General features: G+C 35.5%; 2 protein-coding genes across 2 annotated transcripts in view; one reads left to right on the top strand and one right to left on the bottom strand.

The window, feature by feature from the left end:
- The window catches only part of CCNT2 (cyclin T2), a 28956-nt gene extending 25451 nt beyond the window's left edge, over window positions 1-3505 (top strand). The window contains exon 10 of the mRNA XM_067299364.1: window positions 3200-3505. Coding sequence (XP_067155465.1) covers window positions 3200-3231 — 32 coding nt within the window. The 3' untranslated portion in view covers window positions 3232-3505. The remainder of the gene's footprint in view (window positions 1-3199) is intronic.
- A 1422-nt stretch (window positions 3506-4927) lies between these two features.
- MAP3K19 (mitogen-activated protein kinase kinase kinase 19) lies at window positions 4928-18132 on the bottom strand. The gene is made up of 9 exons (XM_013959689.2): window positions 18080-18132; window positions 15882-15952; window positions 15250-15334; window positions 14178-14419; window positions 13478-13521; window positions 8812-11262; window positions 7404-7556; window positions 6502-7199; window positions 4928-4994 (listed from the first exon to the last, which is right to left on the bottom strand). The coding sequence occupies exons 1-9, from the start codon at window positions 18130-18132 to the stop codon at window positions 4928-4930; spliced, it is 3864 nt and encodes a 1287-aa protein (XP_013815143.2).
- Between the last annotated feature and the right edge of the window lie 2246 nt (window positions 18133-20378).

Genomic DNA, 20378 nt, shown 5'->3' on the forward strand with positions numbered 1-20378 from the left:
GTCTGTTTAAATGGTTGTGCCATGAAATGCATCTTATACAGCCACTCTGGATAAGCAATATATTGTACTGTAAATATAGCAATTGCTGTCATAACTTGGAGTTAAAATGTCTGGATGGTAACTAGTGCCTGTCTAATATTAAATTGGAAAAGAGCATAGGTCTTCATCTTATGGTGCTGTTTCAAAAGATATTTCTCCTATTTTGATTCTAGGAAATTGTGAAAATTTGTGGAGAAAATGTTACTATGCTACATTGAGATCCAAACCGTGATTTTTGGTTTATCTGTAAAGGATGTCCATAAAACCCATTGTTTTTGGTTTTCAATGTAATTGTAAATATGTGAAACTGTATTCATGTCATTGCTGTGTCTGACACTAATGTGGTGATAGTGGGGGGCAAGAGGGAGGGAGAGGATATGCAACAAAATACCACTAATTTTCCCTAATGGAAACCCACTGCAAATTAGTGAATGGTGTGAATTGCAGCCTGGTTGAAGTGTTTGAATGAAAATTAATGGGATCAGCATCAGCTTCACAAGTGAATGAATGAATAAATGCAATAAAAGGCTAATAGACAACAATATTACTCTGTTTATCACTTTGAATCACTGATTAGTTTTCTTTTGCTATAAACTTGAATACATGCATTACATAATTTGTAAAATTAAGCTTACGTAGAGACCTTGCTACCACACTAATAAAATTTTTCCCTTTTTGTGAGATAAGAGGTTTGTAGAATAGTGAGATTCTTTTATATGTTGAACCTTAATTCTGTTCCTAATGGTGAAAGTGCTGAAGTAATGTCACTGTGATCTAGTACTTCGGTATATGCATAAAATGGCAGTTCTGTATATCCTTTTGGCTAACTGTAAATATAAATGTTTCATATTAGTGTAGTTGAATTTTTGAGGTACAGCCCTTTGTGTGAGATTAGAAACATTTATTTCTAAGGACTTGTAAAAAAAAAAAAAAAAAAAGTATTTTCAATAAAAATCCCTACCTCACCTGTTTTGCAGAAATTATCCCATTTCCTATGTTTAATTTTCCAATTTTATCTGTAAACATGAAGATCCCCTTTCAGTTATTGGCGAAACCCTGCTGGTTTTCATCAAGTGAAACAAATGTTGGATTGCTTAAAAATTAGGTATAATTTGTTTCCTTTGCCTCCTTTACGTGATGGATCAGGTTTGGGAACATGTGCGTTCTAGCAATCCGTCCCTCGCCCCGCCGCAGGGTGGAGAGCCTGTACGCTCTCGTGTCCTTGTGTGGTGTCTGACAGGGCTTGGAAGGTTGGTTTGGGGGGGGGCAAGTGGGGGCGGGTGAAAGGGATGGATGTCACGGGCCTGACAAAGATATTTGAAAGACCCTAAGGGAAAAGTTCCTTATCTTTGCTTGGCATAAAGGATATGGAGCAAGCAAATAATTCCCAAATAATTTTTTTTTTAACTGGGATGTAAATGCATGTTCCCATAATGAGTTCTAAAAGTAAATGTGTTAAAAGCCTTAAGTTATGCCAAAAGAACTAGCTAATTCATCCTTTCTCTTAAATAATTAACTGGTTACATCTTTACTTAAAAAAAAAAAAGTGATACTAGCATGAGTCCTCTCACCTTGTTCCAAGGAATGACGGTGGTCCTTACCCAAATCAACTTTTTCCCCCACCCCTTATATTTAAGTTCCTTTATATTCCTGCACTTTTAACTACACCCTGTTCAAAGATGTTGTGTTCTTTGACAATAGCTGTAAAAGTGACTTTCTGAAGATGTTGCAAGGCTGTGGGAATGTCTCCAAGACTGCTCCCAAACCGTGGCAGGAAGTATGGGAAGAGGGGTGCGCTGCCTGGCGCACGTAGAAACCCCTCCTCAGAGCCCTCCCTGGCCCTCTCTGTAGTGTCACTGGGGTTTTTACTTACGTGTAGGAACCAGAGTTTTGACAGGAGGTTTCTATAAATGATGCCAGTTCCTGCTCAACTCTGTGGAGGAGCTGTGCAACTTGGCACTATTTTTGAACCTGAATCATCTCAAAAAATTGTGGGTTTTCTGGGCTTGATGTTTACTTCCTTGAGAAGAAAGGCTGATACATATATTCTAAGATGAACATTTTTATTTAGTACAGCTGTTTGCAGTTTCAAGACCAGTAAAAACAGTTGAGTTGGCATGCCAAAGAAACCTGACTTTTCCTGAGATTTGAACAATAGCTCGGAGCTTTAAAATTTACTGCATAAAAGAAACACTAGGTATCCACTACAAAGATAAAAGGACACATACTTTCACATTCTTGACTTTAACCCCCAAATCTTGAGGAAACCTTGTATTACAGTAACGTAGTCACAGCCTGCAGCCTTTATAATGGGTTCTTCCCTTCTCTTTTGCTCCTGGCCAGTATTTTTTTAGAAATGAAGGAAGGCTGTGCCCTTTTTTAAAACAATATTTATAGCAGGGCAAGCCTTACTATACATACATAAGCAAGTATGTCCCTTTTCCCTTAACTGTACTGCTTTTCACTGAAAAGAACTTTTTTTAAAGAGGTTTCTCACTTTTTCCCTTATTAAATTTGATACCTTATTAAAGACATCTAAATTACCTGAATTTTGATGTGAAAATCTATGCTCTCTTTAAGTAAGAACTATGCAAAGTTAGACTTTATTATAGTATATTCTACTAACTTGGACGCAGTCTAGAGACCCAAGGCACACTAAATCAACATATTTCTTTCTCTAGCTGTGCCCAGGACAGGGCTGGGATGCAACTACACCTCCCCTAATCTCCAATGTGTTTAAAGCAAAAAAAACTTTGTTGTAAGAGCTGGCTTTAAACAATATCCTCATTCTGTAAGTCTGAAATCTGGTTAAACAAGAGCAAAAATGTACTTTCAGATTTCAATACATGCTCAGGTTAATGTGTTATAAACCTTTTCAGATGGAGACTAATTTTAGTGTTCTTAGCTAGAAGGAACGTTACCTTTAAATTCTAATTAACTAATAATTTTAATATTGGAGAATTATCAGACTTTACCAACAAAAATGCTAGTTTTGCTTATAAAGACACAAATGCATAAGGTGTAGGTTTTTTATAACTTAAATTTGGAGTTTTCACTTCATTAGCTGCACATCCTAGAGCATTCCCATTCTTTCCCCCCATTTATGATTGTCATCTCAGTATCATTTCATGCTAATTAAAAGGTCATATTTACTTTGCAGCTTCTTTGGAGACACAATCCAAGAAGAATTAATATATATCATGGAATTATGTACATCCCACTTCAGATCATATGTCAGGGCTCCTACCTTTATTCTGCAAGTTACTTTAACATGAAGATGTTCAAGTTCCCATGGATTTTTGGCAAGAGGATCAACCAGTATCTTCAAAATGGAACTGACAACTGTTTGAACTGTGAAAATGACTGTGGTGTTAGGATTTCTCTTGTACTGGCATAATGTTCTCTCATTGTTATCATGCGGTATTATACCTATAGAAAATATTAATAAAGAATTTTGCTAGAAGTACTGCTTTCTCCTCACTTTTTTTTAAGTTTAGACCAAACAACTTTCTAAAGTCAGACTACTGGAATAAAACTTGGAAGTGATTTAAGTAATTAAAATGTTTAACTCCATGGGGAAAGAGGAATTCAAACTTTTTGCTGCATTCCTTCTTTCCATTTCGTAGAACACCACTTTTTTATATTTCTGCTGGCACTGAAGTCAGGGTCTGGAACCGGTGAGGTCTCAGCCCTCAGCAGTTACAGGGCTGAGTTTTACTGCACTCATTCCTGGAACCTAGGCGCTCGCAAAGGCATAAGGTTCACAGTGTTTTGATGGTTTCTACAATGTCTCACTCTCCTGAAGTCATGAATATAAAATGTATTGAGGAATAAACCTCATCAGAAAGAGGACAGTCTAAATACTTCTTTCCACCTAAATCTTTGTTTTATTGAATATAATATCAGGTGTTCTTCAAGTTTTATTTAATTTCATGGAGTTAGTAGTAGCTAGCTATACTAACTGTAAAATTTATTTTTCCCAGTGCAGGTCATGACTAATATACATCACCTAATTACAGTGCTAAGTCAAGTGTTTTTCAAAACAGTTCAAATTCACTGTTCTGTTCAGGTCAAGGATATTCAAAATGGCAGCAGACCATTTAGTGATTCAAACAGCGAGGCCAGTGAAGAGCCATGAAGGTGATTAAGGGACTGAAGCACCTGACATAGGAGGAGAGGCTGCGAGTTGGGGCTGTTCAGCCTGGAGAAGAGATGGCTCGGGGCATGGGGGGGTTAATCATCGATGTGTGCAAAAACCTGATGGGAGGGAGTGAAAAAGCAGCAGCCAGACTCTTCTCAGTGGCGCCCAGTGACAGGACAAGAGGCAATGAGCACAAATTTAAATATAACAAGTTCCATTTAAGTGCACGAAAAAAAGCCTGTTTTACTGTTAGAGGGACTGAGCAGAGCAACAGGTTGCCCAGAGAGGCTGTGGAGTCTCCATCCCTGGAGATGCTCAAAACCCAACTGGACACAGCCCTGAGCAACCTGCTTTAGTTGACCGTGCTTCGCGCACAGGGCTTTTGGCACCTGCAATGCTTTCTTGCTGATAGCAAGGAAACTGGCATTCCCAATTTACCTTCTTTTTCATGGACTGGTGATAGTTTTTCTTTTCTTTTTTTTACATATGGTCCTGTGTTCTTTTCTGAAAGCATACTTAAGTTTCTAAAGAGCATATGGTGAATGAATGCCCACTCCAATGAGCATATATGTTGAAAATAAAGTTAGTTTAATCATATTGCTGTCTAATAATAGACATCTCATGCACAATTGATCTCTGGTCAGTTATGCTGTCACTTTTAAGTCCAGTTCCATCTGATCTTTTTGCAAAGTGGAAACATGCTTTATATGGAAGATATATACTCATTTGGCAAGAGTTTTGAAAAATTCACTGTCTTCCTTTCACAAAGGGATGTTCCAGCAACTGCAGAGCAGAAGGGCGTTCATGTTGATCTCTGCATTAAGGGTTTGAAAAATCAGTACATGAACATGCATGCCTGTGATGTAAGTGTTCATAAAATCTAAATGCAAGCTTAGCTTTTTTTTTTTTTTTTAGCAGTATTTATAGGAAGAGACTGTTGGCACTTATGAATTATAGAAGTAAAATAGTTTATTACAGAAATTTTTCTTTGTTCCTCTAAATTCTTCTTAAAACTTGGATAATTCTGCTAATGTGGCTATTTTGGGTGCACCAAATATGTCTTTAAGGAGGGTGACAACTATCTGTTTGATCTGGTGTCAGTCAAAACCTTTTTCTTCTTTAATATAGCTGAGGCTGTTCTGTCATTTCCAATCAACCAAATTCTCGTTAAGAAGATCATTTGGAATTACAGTAATGCTAGAACCAAGGAGTTTGGGTGTTTTCAACCACCAGTTTGGAGGAAATGGAGACAGGAAGAACATAAAGGACACCAATTTCTTAAATAATAAACTAGCGGGAAAGATGAGATGAAGGAGGCATTTATCTTAGGACATGGTGAGATCATATATTAAAACTTTGCCACCATATGTGCATTCTGCTTTTTTAAAGGATAAATGCTTTACTAAAAATGCTTTATATCTGTATGCTTCCTGCTACCTAACAATTCATTTTACCTTTTAAACACTATTCTCTCTGTACTGAAATACATATTATGTCTATATTTAGAGTCAGCGATTTTTCTGGATATTGTTAGGTATTTCACAGTACTCCAACAGGCATGAGACTTCAGGTTTCTGGCCTCCAAGGCCAGTGTTTCACCCACTAAATGACACACACCTCTCTAGTGTCCAAGTGTCTCTAGGAAAAAGGCTGCTATTAATTTCAGTAGAATACCTGTGGAGGTCAGGAGCTTAGCTCTTGAGATCTATAGTACATTTAAAAGTCTGGGACAAAGTCAACATTTAAAACAAAATAAACACCTTAAAAATAATTCTCACGATGGGTGAATGCTAGCTTTTAAAATATACAGAATTTTCTGTTTCAAAAAACTATGTATTTCCTGTACTGGCAGTGGCAAGAAATTTTCTCCTGCAGAAAAAAAAGCATTATGTGAAAATTCTTTCTGTTAGAATACTGTCCTGAAAACAACAAAACAACATGCTAAATGTAGGCTAGATCCAACCAACAAGAGAGCTGATCTGCAAGACTTTTCACTGAAGTTAATCCAGCATTTTGTCTAAAACTCAGTGGTGCCATGTGGCTGCCTGAAAATTATAGGGCAAGTTATGTGCTGAATATAAGGCCTAGGAAAACAGAATTTGTGACTTTTGTTCAATACCATCATAGATGGTAAAACTATTATATGCACACTATTATTTTGAAGCTTTCCTGAAATGTTAAAAAACCTAAACGTTTGCAATACACTTGTCCTACATAGCCAAATGTACCATATAGGAGGTAACTTAAGCTTCCATCAGTAGTCTCCACCATTCAAACTATCTGATTTTTTCCTTTCCTTTTTCAGTTAAAAATCTACATACCTGGTTAGACACGCATGCACAAAATCCACTGCAGTTCTGGAGAATCGATCAGGTAGGGAAGGCATCAGTCCTCTGTGGGTCCCAATATAGAACATGGCTGCTATCCTATCCATGGAAGCCAGCGGCGGTTTTCCCATTGCCATCTCAAATACGGTGCAGCCCACACTCCAGATGTCTGATTTTCTTCCATATCCAGACTCATTAATAACTTCTGGTGCCATCCAGTACGGAGTCCCGTGCACAGACTTAAGCATCTCACTGTGCGTGCCGTTGAGGCTTGCCCAAGCTAAACGCTTGGCACAGCCAAAGTCAATTAGCTTCACTATACCATTTGGCATGAGCATAACATTATTGCCTTTGATATCTCTATGTACCACACAGTTGTCATGCAAGTATGCAACCCCTTGTAGAATTTGTTTTGTATATTTACAAAGGACAGTTTCTGGCAATGGACCAAAACGATTAATAATACTAGAAATTGAGCCACCAGGAACAAACTCCATGAAAATGCTTACAATGTTGTCTTCCAGACAAGTTCCTAAATAAGTTACAATGTTGATATGCTTCAATGTCTTCAAAAGATCAACTTCCTCTTGCAACTTCTGATACTCCTTTTCTGTAGTCAGTTGATCTGAGGTATCCAAAACAACCTGTTTCACAGCTATTAATTGACCCTGGCTTGTCAGACCACAGTACACCTGCAATGAAACTAGCATTTATTAAAATGAAACATGAACTATAAAATATATTTACTTTTTTTTTTAAGTATCTTTGCATTTGTTTAGGACTCATTTGTATAATCCAAAATATTATTTGTCTAATAGGACAACAGTCAGTTACAAGGTAAGATGTAGCTCAAAGATGACCAATGTGTCTCAAAACATATTCAGATTTCAACTTACCGTGCCATAGGCTCCTTTTCCAAGCACCTCACCTCTCGTCCACATGATAGGCTCCTTGTTAGTCAAACTGCTTTCAGATAATTTAGTAGATTCTTCAAAGTTTAGCAGATCACTTTCTTCATTTGACACCAAAAAGGCTTCACTGTAACTCTGCTTGAAAGATGACGGTCAGTGTGGGGAGGAGGCAGGGAGGAAGATAAAGGTTTCATATGGCCATTACATTTTTTATAAGAAATAATTTTTCTTCTGGCATGACTCTTCTATAGGTTTTTATATAGGCCCATTGCCCAGCTCACTGATATGATGGCTATACTATGTAAAACTATGTAAATAGTTTCAAGTGTTTATCACAATAGTGTATAACCAGAGCATTATAGCATGGCATCTTTTTGCCATTAAAATGAAGTCAGGTGAAAAGAACACTTAGAAGAGTAGGATATACACCTGCTTCCTGCTATTTTTTGCCACGAAGCTACAGTTTGCTAAGCTGAAGGGTGACTGTGACTATAGCATTGCTCTAGATAAAATTATTTAACCCAAGCCTGATGAAAACAATTTGGAGATTACCTTACAGGAAGAGAAAAAAGGACAACAATTTCTCCATCTAGCTATCAAACACTAGTGAGAATGGAGATATAGCCTGCATCATTGTCAGCAGAAGCATAAGGAAGTGTATCTACATGTAGTGAAAGAAATTTCCTTATAGATTTGTCATTTAAATAGACAAAAAGCTAAAGGGGTCAAGGAGAAGCAGTACTGGTAGATAAGCAACCTAGTGGGTGCTGAGTGAGCTGGGTAGCAGAATCTAAAAGCCTTCTGATTTTGGACCAGCATCTTTCATCTAAGCAGTTTTAATTTAAGCATAACATTTTAATTAACATAAACTAAATAGTATGTCTGATAAGCCAATACTTGGAGTCATGTCTAGAACAGTATCTGGTGGGTCTCAGAGACTCAAGGAAGCTGCCCATATAGATACTGGATACCCAAGAGCCATTTGTTGTTTCTTTTCATATTTCTTAGGGGTCAAGACCTCAAATGCTTTTGCCTTGGTCCAAAGGCAAAAGCCTTTTTTATATGTGCTCTTGGGCTGAAATAGCCCCTTCCTTTTATTCACCTCATTTTTTTCAGTTTATCTTGATGGCTCACGTTAGCCATGACAGCTATTCCTGTCATGCCCGAGTACAGTCTGGCTGGTGTCCTGACAGGTGGTCTCTGACATGGATATCCTCCAGGGATACTCAGTGGGCAGCTGGGCCAGGAAAAAAGAGACTTGATCATTAATGAGCACATACTACTTACTACCATTACCTAATTGACTGCTATTTTCTTCATTAATATTAAGACTCATCATCCAAACCTGTGCTGTAGCAGCACTCAAAGGAACTAGCAAGGTACAAGGAATTACCTTCTCTAGAGCACAGTTTACAGTCTCGCCATCTCCATTCACCATGCTTCTTTCTTCTTTAGGATGTGTATTTTGAACTTTCGGACCTGTATTTTTTTTTCTTGAAGGGATGATGTCTTTTTCTTCAAGCACTAGCAATTCTGCTGCCAGACAACAAAGCAAGTCATCAGTCAGGTCCTTATTATCTGCCCAGGACAGAATGTTTTGACTTGTCTGGAAAATGGGGCTTGTAGCATTTGTTGTCTGAATCACTGAAGGCTGAGCCAATTCATTTGGCAAATTACTATTTTGAGGTGTGTGCGCCCAACTTTGATTTAATGCTTTTGCAGGGGATTGACACTCTGGTCTATCTGAAAAGGGCAAAGCTTCACATTTATTTATAGTCTTGCAGGAGGTCTGCTTTGATTCCAGGCCTCTGAAGCTGTCCATATCCACTATGCACTGGGGTACACATAAGTTCTGGTCTGTTGTTAATAAATTGCTATTTAGAGCAACACATTCTGAGTCTTTATCAGGGAATTGAGGAAGATTCTGATTGCAGGTAGCAAATACCTGACTGCTGGATACATCCTGAAAGTCTAAAGACTGCTCCAAAGAGACTTCCTTAATAGTTGATAAGTTTGAATTTGAAAATTTTCTATTTTGCTCAGTTGATTGTGAAAACTCCTCTAAAAATGGAAGCTGATGGTCTTTGTCTTCATGAAACAATGTTATGCTCTCTGAAGTCTTTATTGGACAATCTGGACTAGAAATTATCACACTATCTTGCTCCATGTTGCTATCACTCAACTCCGTACTTTGGTCTTTTGGAGTTAAGCCTTTCTGCTTTCGTTTAGTGTCAGGAATGGTCTTCTTTGGCTTAGAATACATTCTCTTTTGAGTATTTCTTACTCGGCTGCTTTCTCTTCCTTTATTGCAGGTAGATTTGCAGGTATTAGCAGTGCATCTCCCAGGTGGAGCAGAACAAACATCCCTATAAAATCTGTTCTCATGTTGATCAAGTTCACGCATGTGGGAATAGACAGGAGTTCCAAACATTTCATAAATTCCTGGGCCTTTGTCATTTGAATTTATTTTCCTGAACATGTCACTGTATTTCAGATCTATGAAACCTGAAGCAGACTGGGCACGTGGTAGAGAGAGAGGAGTGGCAGATTTCTTTAAAATAACTGCATTTTTGCAACTGCAGGGAAAACCTTGCTTTTTAGTCTTCTGAGCACTCTGAGCAAAATGGTATTTGTCTACTTGAGGCATCTTTTTTTGACACTTTAGAGAAGTCTCAGATTTCATGTGTGGCAGTTCTAAAGATGGGAAAATCTGACTCTTGGCACTCATCTTGTGTGTGTTACGTTTTGTGGAACTCTCATCAGAAACAACTAAGTCTTCAGATATGTTGCTCCTCGTTTTAGACTTGGATGAACATTTATTTCTATTTATCTTTATTTTACTTTTGTCATTTTCTTGACGAGCAAGAATGTTGAAGCTCTGACTAGCATGAGGAGGCAGGCTTCGGATGACACTCTTTTTTCTGGTAGGTTGTTTAGCAATGTGTAGTTCCCGTGCTGGTTCTTGTTCAAAGAGTGTAACATGGACAAGAGGTACAAGTTTACTTTGGTCTTTTGCAGTTACTTCTGATATTGCTTCCTTTTCTATTTCAAATTCTAAGAGACAAACGCTATTTTCTGTTTGCTTTCCAGAAGGATCTTGCACTTCTACTCTGGGAATTATTTCAGTTACAGAATGATCTTCTAAGACATGGCAAGCTTCCATCACTTCATTTGTACAGGAAAAATCCAAATCATGATTGTCAAGCACAAAGTTCGTACTCTCAGGATCTTCATCTGGCCTGGAATCCAGTAGCATCCCTGTAGCATCTCCTTCTACACCAGTTCTAAGGGAATTCTCCACGAGTTTTTCATTATTTCTGGCTCTTAAGGTGTCTGCATTGTTTGAAACAGGACATAGGGCTGTAAATATTCCACAGTTTATCTGAGTGTCACCTGAGGTCAAGTAGGGATAACTATCATCACCAAACCTGTCTTGTGTCATAATATTGACATTCTTACAAGTAATTGAAAGCTGGTATTTCATCAGGTCATTCTTTTCAGTATTAGTAGCTACATCAGCTTCCTTACATTTTAAATTGTTTTCATTTTCTTCTTTCTTGTCTTGAGGATACTCACAACAGTTACCCATGCTGAAGGAATAAAGGTCTTTTCTTGGAGTAAATTTATCAGAAATACTAACCACAGTCAAGTCTGATGACTTTTGAGCGTGCAATAGACTGTCTAATTGATACTGATAAAATTTAGCAGTTGGTTTTATAGGCAGAGGAATAGAATTCATAATATTCAAAATATTTCTGTTGTTGATGCTTTTGTTGACATTATCTTCTAGAGGAGCAAGCTGAATTGTCCTTACAGGTTGAAAAGTCAATGGTGGCAGATGAAACTGTAATTTCTGTGAAAATATTAATAACTTGCTACACAGCATATACATATAAAAATCTAACACCTAAGAACCAAGTAGGATAAAAAAACAAAAAACAACTATTCTTTGATACTTTCCCATAATTAACCCACTGTGAAGTGCAATAGCAACGCCCCAAAAAAAAGATGTGATTTTTCTTACATCCACAATTAATTCTAAGTATTCAGTAGCAGGGAAAGTGGGGTTCTTGCTATGAAGCACATGTCACTACTTATGATGCAAAAATAATAAGCTTTGTACACTCATACATTTGTCATACATCTCATCCCTTAATAGTTATGACTTTGTTATATGATTTCTGCATGTTTGCTATAGGAATTCAAAGGCTGGTCAGTTATTTCATGTACTAAAAAATTTCTTTCTTGCTGTGCACTTTCACTGAATGAGAGAGCCATTCTTACGTTGATGTTTAAAATCACCTCCAAGAGTGTCCTGACACTAGTAAATTATATTCCCAATTAAATTAAATCTCATGCAAGCCATTTTTAAAAAGCAAAAATTATAATACTATAACAGAATGCCAATTAATCCATTGAGAAATTATTTTAGATTATTTCTAGGTTTTAAAAGATATTATTATAAATCTGAACATATAGCTTCTCAATAAGTCCAGTGTAGTCTTATAAAATTCCATCAGCCATGCTAGGTGGGTCACAGATCCTGCTCAAGGAGTCATTTGTTGGAAGCTAGCACAATCTTCACTACACTTTGTCAATGAAGTTAAATGGAAAGTTATCTAAAGGAAAGTTTTTATATGGCATTAACTGAGAAGTCTGTTGTGTTTAGGATGTATTTTTTTATTGCTCCCTTCTTCCTTCCCTTCCCTTCCCATTAGTTGAAAGGCACCATATATTTTTGAAACAGAAGACTTGAGAATTTGAGTACTTTGTTGTGATTATTCAGATGACTAGGGTAAAAATAATTTTCTCAAAATTATTTTTATTCTTAATTTATAGGAAATCATATAAGCCAGAAGAATATACTGTATATTTACATGCAAAAGAATACAATAAAATAGTTACACAGTCATATGTTTTGAGTACTCATTTGCACATCTATATTCAAAATCAGTTTGCAATCTGCAGGAAATTTTTGTTTGCATTCCAGGGCAAACTGAGGTCTGAATGGGCCAGGAAGTGCAGTGAGTGCTGTTTTGAAATTTACAGTTCAGACAGCTTTGTCTAGTCTGCATGGCTTTAATCTGAATGCTCAGTTTATCCCAAATGATATGCCTCTAGAAATCAGCAGATCCTAACACGTGAAATAAAGCTGTATTAAATCATAATGAGGTCAAATAAATGATTTTTCTTAAACATTACCCTCAATTTGAAATGTTTTTTTCTCCATAGCCCTTTTATGATCTTTATCAGAACTCACAATATTATTTCTAAGTTCCTTGCTTTTTTCCTGTGAACACTGTTGTGTTCTGTAACAGGTCTGCTACAGTACACAGATGATTCAGTAAGACAAGTCCTTTGTACTAATGACGGTTAATTAGTTTCTATAAAGACCAGATTCTCCTTTTTCGAAGTACAGTATGTTTGATCTTTTCTAAGTTTTAGGGCTGACTGGGTGTGAGCAGTGAGTCATGTAAAATTGCTAGTATCATTGAAAGTACAGAAGTAACTACAAAAACTGTTTGTCAGGAATCCTATTTATACTTATTGCAAAATTTCATGTGAAATATGTTTAATAATTTACAAGACCTTATTTTTTACTTGCTAACACAGTAAGTTTCAGCAAACATCTAATATCAATTGTTTTTCATATTCTATTTGGCTTCAATTTTCAATTACCACTCAATACAAGATTTTTATTTTTTTTTACAGCAGCTAAACTAGACACCTAACATACAGGATGTGCACACCTGAAAATAGTTTACATACTTACACCTTAAAAGCTCTGTAACTTTTTAAATTATCAACTCCCTACTTCCAAGAATCCTTGATGTAACACCTAACTGACAAATTTGTTGATATACATACGAAGATTTGCTGATATACATACATATATATATATATATATATATATGTAAAAATACCTGATGTTCATCTGCAAAGCTGAAAAGCAAGCAGAGGAAGCTATCTGTAGTTCTTCTGCATTGCTATTTTAAAAGTTTTGAAGGCATATAATACTTTTAATTTAGTGTTCAGTTTTACACATAATACCATCTTACCTCAGTTCTCTTATTCCTGGCTTTTAGCACTGTTATATTTAACCCTTAAAAATCAAAACAAATGAAATGTTAGATTGGTATACTTAAACAGACTACAATTTTCATTCATAATTTAATTTCAAAAAGTAGGGTTCTGAGGACTAAGAGTCTATCTGATGGGTGGTTGTGGGATTAGGCTACAAAACTGCTATGCAGAGAAAAGTCATAAGTTGAAATTCGAGTGTGATACTGAATTTTATAATTAAATATTTTATAGAACACAGTAAAATGTGGAAATTTAAAAATACTTTGATTCTAATCATTTGGGGAATTAATTTCTTCTTAATTTCAGAAGTTTCCTAACTTCCACACGTGGCTAACTAATTTTGCCAGTATGAGGAAAAAAGTGAAAGAGATGTCATTCTTGTCCCACTCCAATCACTGAGAACTTTATTATACATTTTGTGGGCCCAGAGTTTCACCATACTGGGTAACAGGAATGGTGAAGTCCCTTTTTATGCTCTGTGTCATTCATTCCCCAAATACACACACTCATAGATAAAGAAGAGGGTCAATGTGGTTGAAGCCTACTGTATGTGAAGAAATTAGACATAAAGATAATTTAAATTTTAAAGAAAAATAACTTCTGAGGCTTTGCCACCTCACTTTACAGCAATACATAACTTTATTTAAAAGTTGTGACTTTTAGAATTGAACTTACTTTGTTGTATTTGTGCTTCTATTGTCTGAAATGCGTCTAAATCCATAAGCGATTTTGAAATGCTGTATTCTGGGCATGAGGCCTGTAGCAGAAAGCTGAAGTCAAAGCCACGTCTTATGTTCTCTTCTTTCTTCATGAAGAAAGGTAAGGTGTGCTGTCTCATCTGCAATGCTAACTTCTTTTTATTTGGTAAACATGTCACTTGTTTTTCTGGCCACAGTGTGGACATTGGCGTTACTTGACTAAAAGGCAAAAAAAAAAAAAAAAAAAAAAACAGTGTGAAAACAAGTGCAAGGAACCTACTCAATTTAAACAGTCCTGTGACTGGGGAATAATGTGAACAACAGGTCTGTAAAATCCAAAAATGCTGGATTATATTTTTTCTCTTAATCCGTTTGATAAGTTAGGGCGCTCTGGCAGCATCTGACTGCATTGCCAGGGATTGACTACAAGTGAAAATTAATGACAAAGAACACTAGACAAAATAACAATAGGAATTGGAAAACACATTGCCCACCTTCCCCTTCTTGACAAAGAATTATTGTTTCCAGCAAATGGTTTTTATGAACAATGAGGAAAATCTGTTAGAAGAACTGTGAATATGAGATGCCCCTTTGTTATTTATAAAATATTCTATGGACCACCTGAAAGAATAGCTGCTGTGTGGGCCAGATGTCTACTTCTGCTACCTGGTTTCTGAAGAATGAAAAATCCAAAAATACAAAAAGATAAAAAATCTGATTGAAAAGAGGTAGAAAAATATAGTCTAAATTTATCCTAAAGGTGTTTCCAAGACAATTGTTGGTTTTCAATTAAGTCAAATGTAGTGTAAAACATGAGGCATATACCACAAGATTTTTCATATTGTACCAAATAATTTGTTCATCTAGTGCAATATCCTGTTTCCAGCAATGACCAGTAATTAATGCTGCGATGGAAGAAACACCATACAAACTATATAGCTGTATATAACATAGGGCACTAAGGAAATCTTTTCCTACATGCAGACTAGTTCCTGCTTTGCATCCATTTTTGGATGCCCAACTGCAAATTAAATATTAATTCTACTTACTTGTTCTTTTCCAGAGCTTTGTATGATTGATGCATTTCTTTCATTATTTTATCTGCATTTTGAAGAGCAACAAAAATTCTACAACCTGCAATAGTACATTATTATTACTACCATAAAAGCAATTTAATTCACTGACCAGTAGAAGGCAAATGCACTTATTTTCAGCTATTAAAATATGATAATAAAGATATACATGATGTAGCTATCACAAAAATGTTATGATCATCTCACACACGTAAGATGCATATACGTATTTTCTGTTATAACTTTTAGACGTGCATGCATAAATCTAAACTATTTGTAGATATTTAAGTGCATTAATTCAGTATAATATAAAAGCAAAGAACATTTTAAGAAATTCTAGTTGTAGTCCCTACTTTAGTAGAACAGAAATATAAGAAAAATATTTGCAGAAACTTTAAAAAAGTACAGTGTGTAAAAATAGGAAAGTTATTAAAATCAAACTAAATCTCATGGCTACTCAAAGGTGGAAATTAACCCTGAGTGTGTTTTCAAAGTTTCTTTGTGGTTGTTTGATTTGATAGGTGACCAGATTTCAAGCGAGCATTATCCTTTCTCTTCTTCAGATCCCCTACATTACACCTTATATGTATAAACTTTGGTTAGACTACCTTCTTTGCCTCTGTTCTTGTTTTGTTTGTTGTCAGACATACTGTTCCTCAACGTGTTAAGGTCCCAAAACCTGCAAAAAATGTTTCATTAATTAATTTCCAATTAATGTGCACAAATCAATATTTATATTTCATTTTTTCAGGATCATAAGTAAGACAACAGCAACATTTATTAAGTACTTGATTGAAATGATACAATTTAGCTTAACATCCAGTGCCCCATCCTGTAAATACATAGAAGCAAACAAGCCTGGACACAATCTTTCCTATGTTGCTAAAAACTCAGCACATACTGTGTAGAAACAAGACATGAAAACTGTCAGTATTATTTTGCTGATATCATCCTTACTCTTGGACCAGAAAGCCAACACTTTACATTTGGCAAATAATTGTGTTTTTAATGTATTACTGACAATCTAGATCTGAATTAAATGTTCATCTTTGTCTGTTTCACCTTCAGCTATTCTATTATAAATTTATAAGTACATGCATGGCAATATATTATTTCCAGATTTTTACGAAGGTAAATATTATAGGTGTTTTAAAATCACACACATTCTAAAACATAACTAGTCACTGTATTATTGCCTTTTCATTGCTGCTGGATTCTGTGACCTGTGCCAGCCATCTGTCTGAATGTGATACAATCAGCTATCAATAACCAAGGCAGAGTCAGCCTATTAGTGCATTAGTAGCAAACTTTCATTTCTCACTTAAAGTGGGTATAGTTTAATTTATTAATTCACATACAGAATATTTATAAACATAATAATTTTCAATCTTTTTACACAATCATAGAAAATTTTAACACATGCATTTCTGCCGATTTTTCTGTGATAAGATAGAAAACAATTCAGTGCTGACTCTAATAATACGTATGTCTGTTGAATTAATAAGGCTACCTGGAATATGTCTGTTTTATCATAACATCAAAAATGGGATCTTATCCACAAGTGTATCCTTCTGTGAGCATCTTAGTACCTCTGTTTGTTAATTTTTTTTTAATTACTCTACATTTATAAAACCAAAACACCTTAAAGCTTATGCTAAATTATTATTACAATCATTTGATATTTTAACTTCTGGTTGTTGAAATATGTGTAATTTGTTTATAAATTTAATGTAACATTCAGTATTTCTAAGGAACCCTGTACTGTTTAGAGTAATAAGCATATTAAATAAGATTTTTTCTACACAGTTATATTTGGGAAATCAGAAATAACCTATATGAAGTTTTAGGCAGTTAATATATGCCATTGTTTGTTCTTGTTTTACAGAACCACATCTATTAAAATACAATTGATTGACTTGAAATTTTACTAAACAGAACAGAAATATTTTATTGCAGTTATTATATTTTACATAAACACATGATTATTGCAAAATGTAAAAGCATTCTGTTAAATATTGTGCAAACCAGAAACACCAAATTAGCAATTTTCCTTTTATTTTGGTCTTATTTGAAGTGTTATACAGACAAACAAAATACACCACATTAAGAACAAACATATAAGAATATGAAAATGCAAGCAGAATTTTGTATTATTTAGAGTTTGGGCAGGGATTTTGCACAGACGCAGACTGAGGTACCAGGCTTTAAGTGAACTTCAGGACATAGCAGGGAGAAAACATGAAGCCGTGCAAACCACCTGCACCATGACCAACTCAGCTGCTACCATGTAGCTCATCTGTCCCTGCGGTGATTTCATATGGCGGACACCAGGCAGGCAAGTGACCTGTGGAGTCTTTCCAAAAAGAGCAATAACATGCTCCTTTACTCCCTCCAGCAGGTTTTTGTGCACACTGATAGATCCCCCTCAGCCTTCTCTTCTCCAGGCTGGGCACTCCCAGCTCTCTCAGCACACCCTCTTATGTCAGATGCTGCCGTCCCTTAATCATCTTCATGGCCCTTGAGGGGCCCAAAATGGACTTGCAGAATGCATGCCATGGATAAAGTCCTTTTTACTAGACATTTACTGCTATGGCAATACAGACATACTCACAAATACCTTTGAAGAAGAACAACAGTTCTGTTTTTGCAATGTACAGGTTGGGAATGTTTGTTGATAGTGTCAGCCATGGAAAAAAGAGACATAGTGGTAGCTCAAGGAAATGAATAACAGAACTACGTACCATCTGTAGTCTGACACTGTAAACCGTTGGCCTTCTGTGAGGGTATATGAGTTCTTTACACTTACATGAGAGACTTAAAAGAGATTTCCATCAGGATTCCCAGATAACGGCTCGACATTTTTCAGAGTTCGGTTTTACAACCTTGAATCTTTACATGTAGAGATTAACTCATGCACAAACAATTGTTTCAGAATTATGCTTTTACAGTATTTCTAAATTCAGGCAGAAATACAAGTAAGAATAATGCTCATTACCTGTGTCTTATTCTTCCATCTTGATGTAATAGGATTTTTTAAGACAGCAAAGTCAAACAACAAACCATTTGAAGAAGTTGCTTCCAGGAAATTAAAACAGAAGATGTTTTCTCTCCTTGCAAATTTATTTTCTACACCTTATGTTACATTCTCATATAGAAGTAACAGTAGACAGCTACTTGCTTGTCTAAACTGTCAGCAAAGTTATAGTAAACAAGACATTACACACAAGTAGTTTAGTTGCAGGGGAATTTAATACTATAGTTTTTGCAGAAAATAACATGCTTGGGGAACTCAGACATCTGATATCCCTATTATTGCCTCCAATGAGACCAAGATTTCACAACAGATTCAGAGCTGAAAACACACACCTGTGAAGCAGAAGATCTACCTTCTTTTCTCAGATCTAGCATAGATGGTTACATGGTCTTAAAAAGATACATAAGTGCTAGAAACCCTTTTTAACATAGAAACAACATATGCTAACTACCTAGAAGTGTAAAGTTTTATAATATGTATAACACAGTGGGGCATATTTATTTTTGAAATTGTTTTCAGAAATAAAAAGTAGTACATATTTTGAATAGACTGTGCATTTTAAACTCTGCATCTACTGTACCTGTACCTAAATACGACTGGTCAAAAAAAGGTGTTTCTTTCTGAAGAAAAGGATGTCTTTTGGTAAAAAATTGAAAGCTGATAATTTCTGACAAACACTAAAAAGATAAATATAGAACTCCCCCCTCCACACACACACAGACATTTTTAATTAGAAATGCCACTGCTGTGATTTTCAGTTTTAATAAGTTGCTTCATGTCACTATTAACCCCTATGCCATATCATCTGTAAGGCATTATTGAATGTACAATGGGAACGAGCCATCCCCAAACATTGGTACTTCCAGACAAAGATATTTTAATAGGCATTACCCATAATTAAAAGACTGTAGTAAAACTTTCCCACCTAACTGTATGTTGAAGGCGCTGGATCTCGCCTTCCGGGATAATGTAGCTACGCATGGGCAACCTAGATCCTGTTTACAGTTACCCTTCCTGAATACGGTGAGTGACCACACTGTGAGCTGTTTCATGATTACAAAAACATCTACCCTCTTTTCTAAGGAACCCAAAGATTAACAGTACCATAAAGTTCATAGTGACATAAACAACACAGAAAAATCACAAATTGCAGACTCTTTAAGAAGAAACATGAGGATTAGTCAAAGGATTTGAAGATCTGAAGTTGTAGATAGCTAACTATTACAATAAAATTAATAGGTTTGATGGATACAGCACTTTTCTGAAAAGCACATAAATAATTTCTGTTTACTTTTCTTGAATGACAAGAACACCTAATTTAACTAAAGACAGTGAACTGAAATGAATAAAAGGAAAAACTATCAGTAATACCAGTTAATATATGTATTAGGATGTTCCCCAATGTCTCTATTATTTAGCAAATAATTTATAGGTTAAAAATATACATAAGTATCTTATGTGTATGAATATATATGAATGAATATGAATATATATTTCAGGACATACAAATAACAGAGTCTAACATTCTTATACTGGGTAACTCTGGGTGCTATAGAGGAAGATTACAAAGTCAAAAATGGAAAATTATGTACTAAGACACCCATGAGGATTTCTATTTTCCTAATAGCTAATCAAGAGATGTATAAAATGATAACTTACCCCTTTTATACATGTATATTCTTGCTAATACTATTGAAGAAGGTCAATTTTTTAAACAGCATAAATATCTTACTCTTTTCAGGATTACATGAAATGTTCTATTGCACTGATACATTTGCTGTAATGTAGCAGTGAGTTCTGCTGCTAAAGATTGCAAGAAATATATGTTACAACCATTTAAAGTAACTCTGCTCTTTTTCTCACATGCCTATTTCAACACCTCATTGCTTGTCCTTACAGGACTCAGTGGAATAAAGTGATGCTCTATTTTATACAGCTTCCACAGCTAATAATACATAATTTTCAGTATTCATTATAATTTTTATTATAAGTTATTTCAACCTTAGCTACAGTTAAGTTTCCGTCATACAGACCTATTCTAAAACAGTATTTTACTTTGTAAGTGACAAAA

This window comes from Apteryx mantelli, chromosome 6, assembly GCF_036417845.1.
Source record: "Apteryx mantelli isolate bAptMan1 chromosome 6, bAptMan1.hap1, whole genome shotgun sequence".
Classification (NCBI taxonomy): domain Eukaryota; kingdom Metazoa; phylum Chordata; class Aves; order Apterygiformes; family Apterygidae; genus Apteryx; species Apteryx mantelli.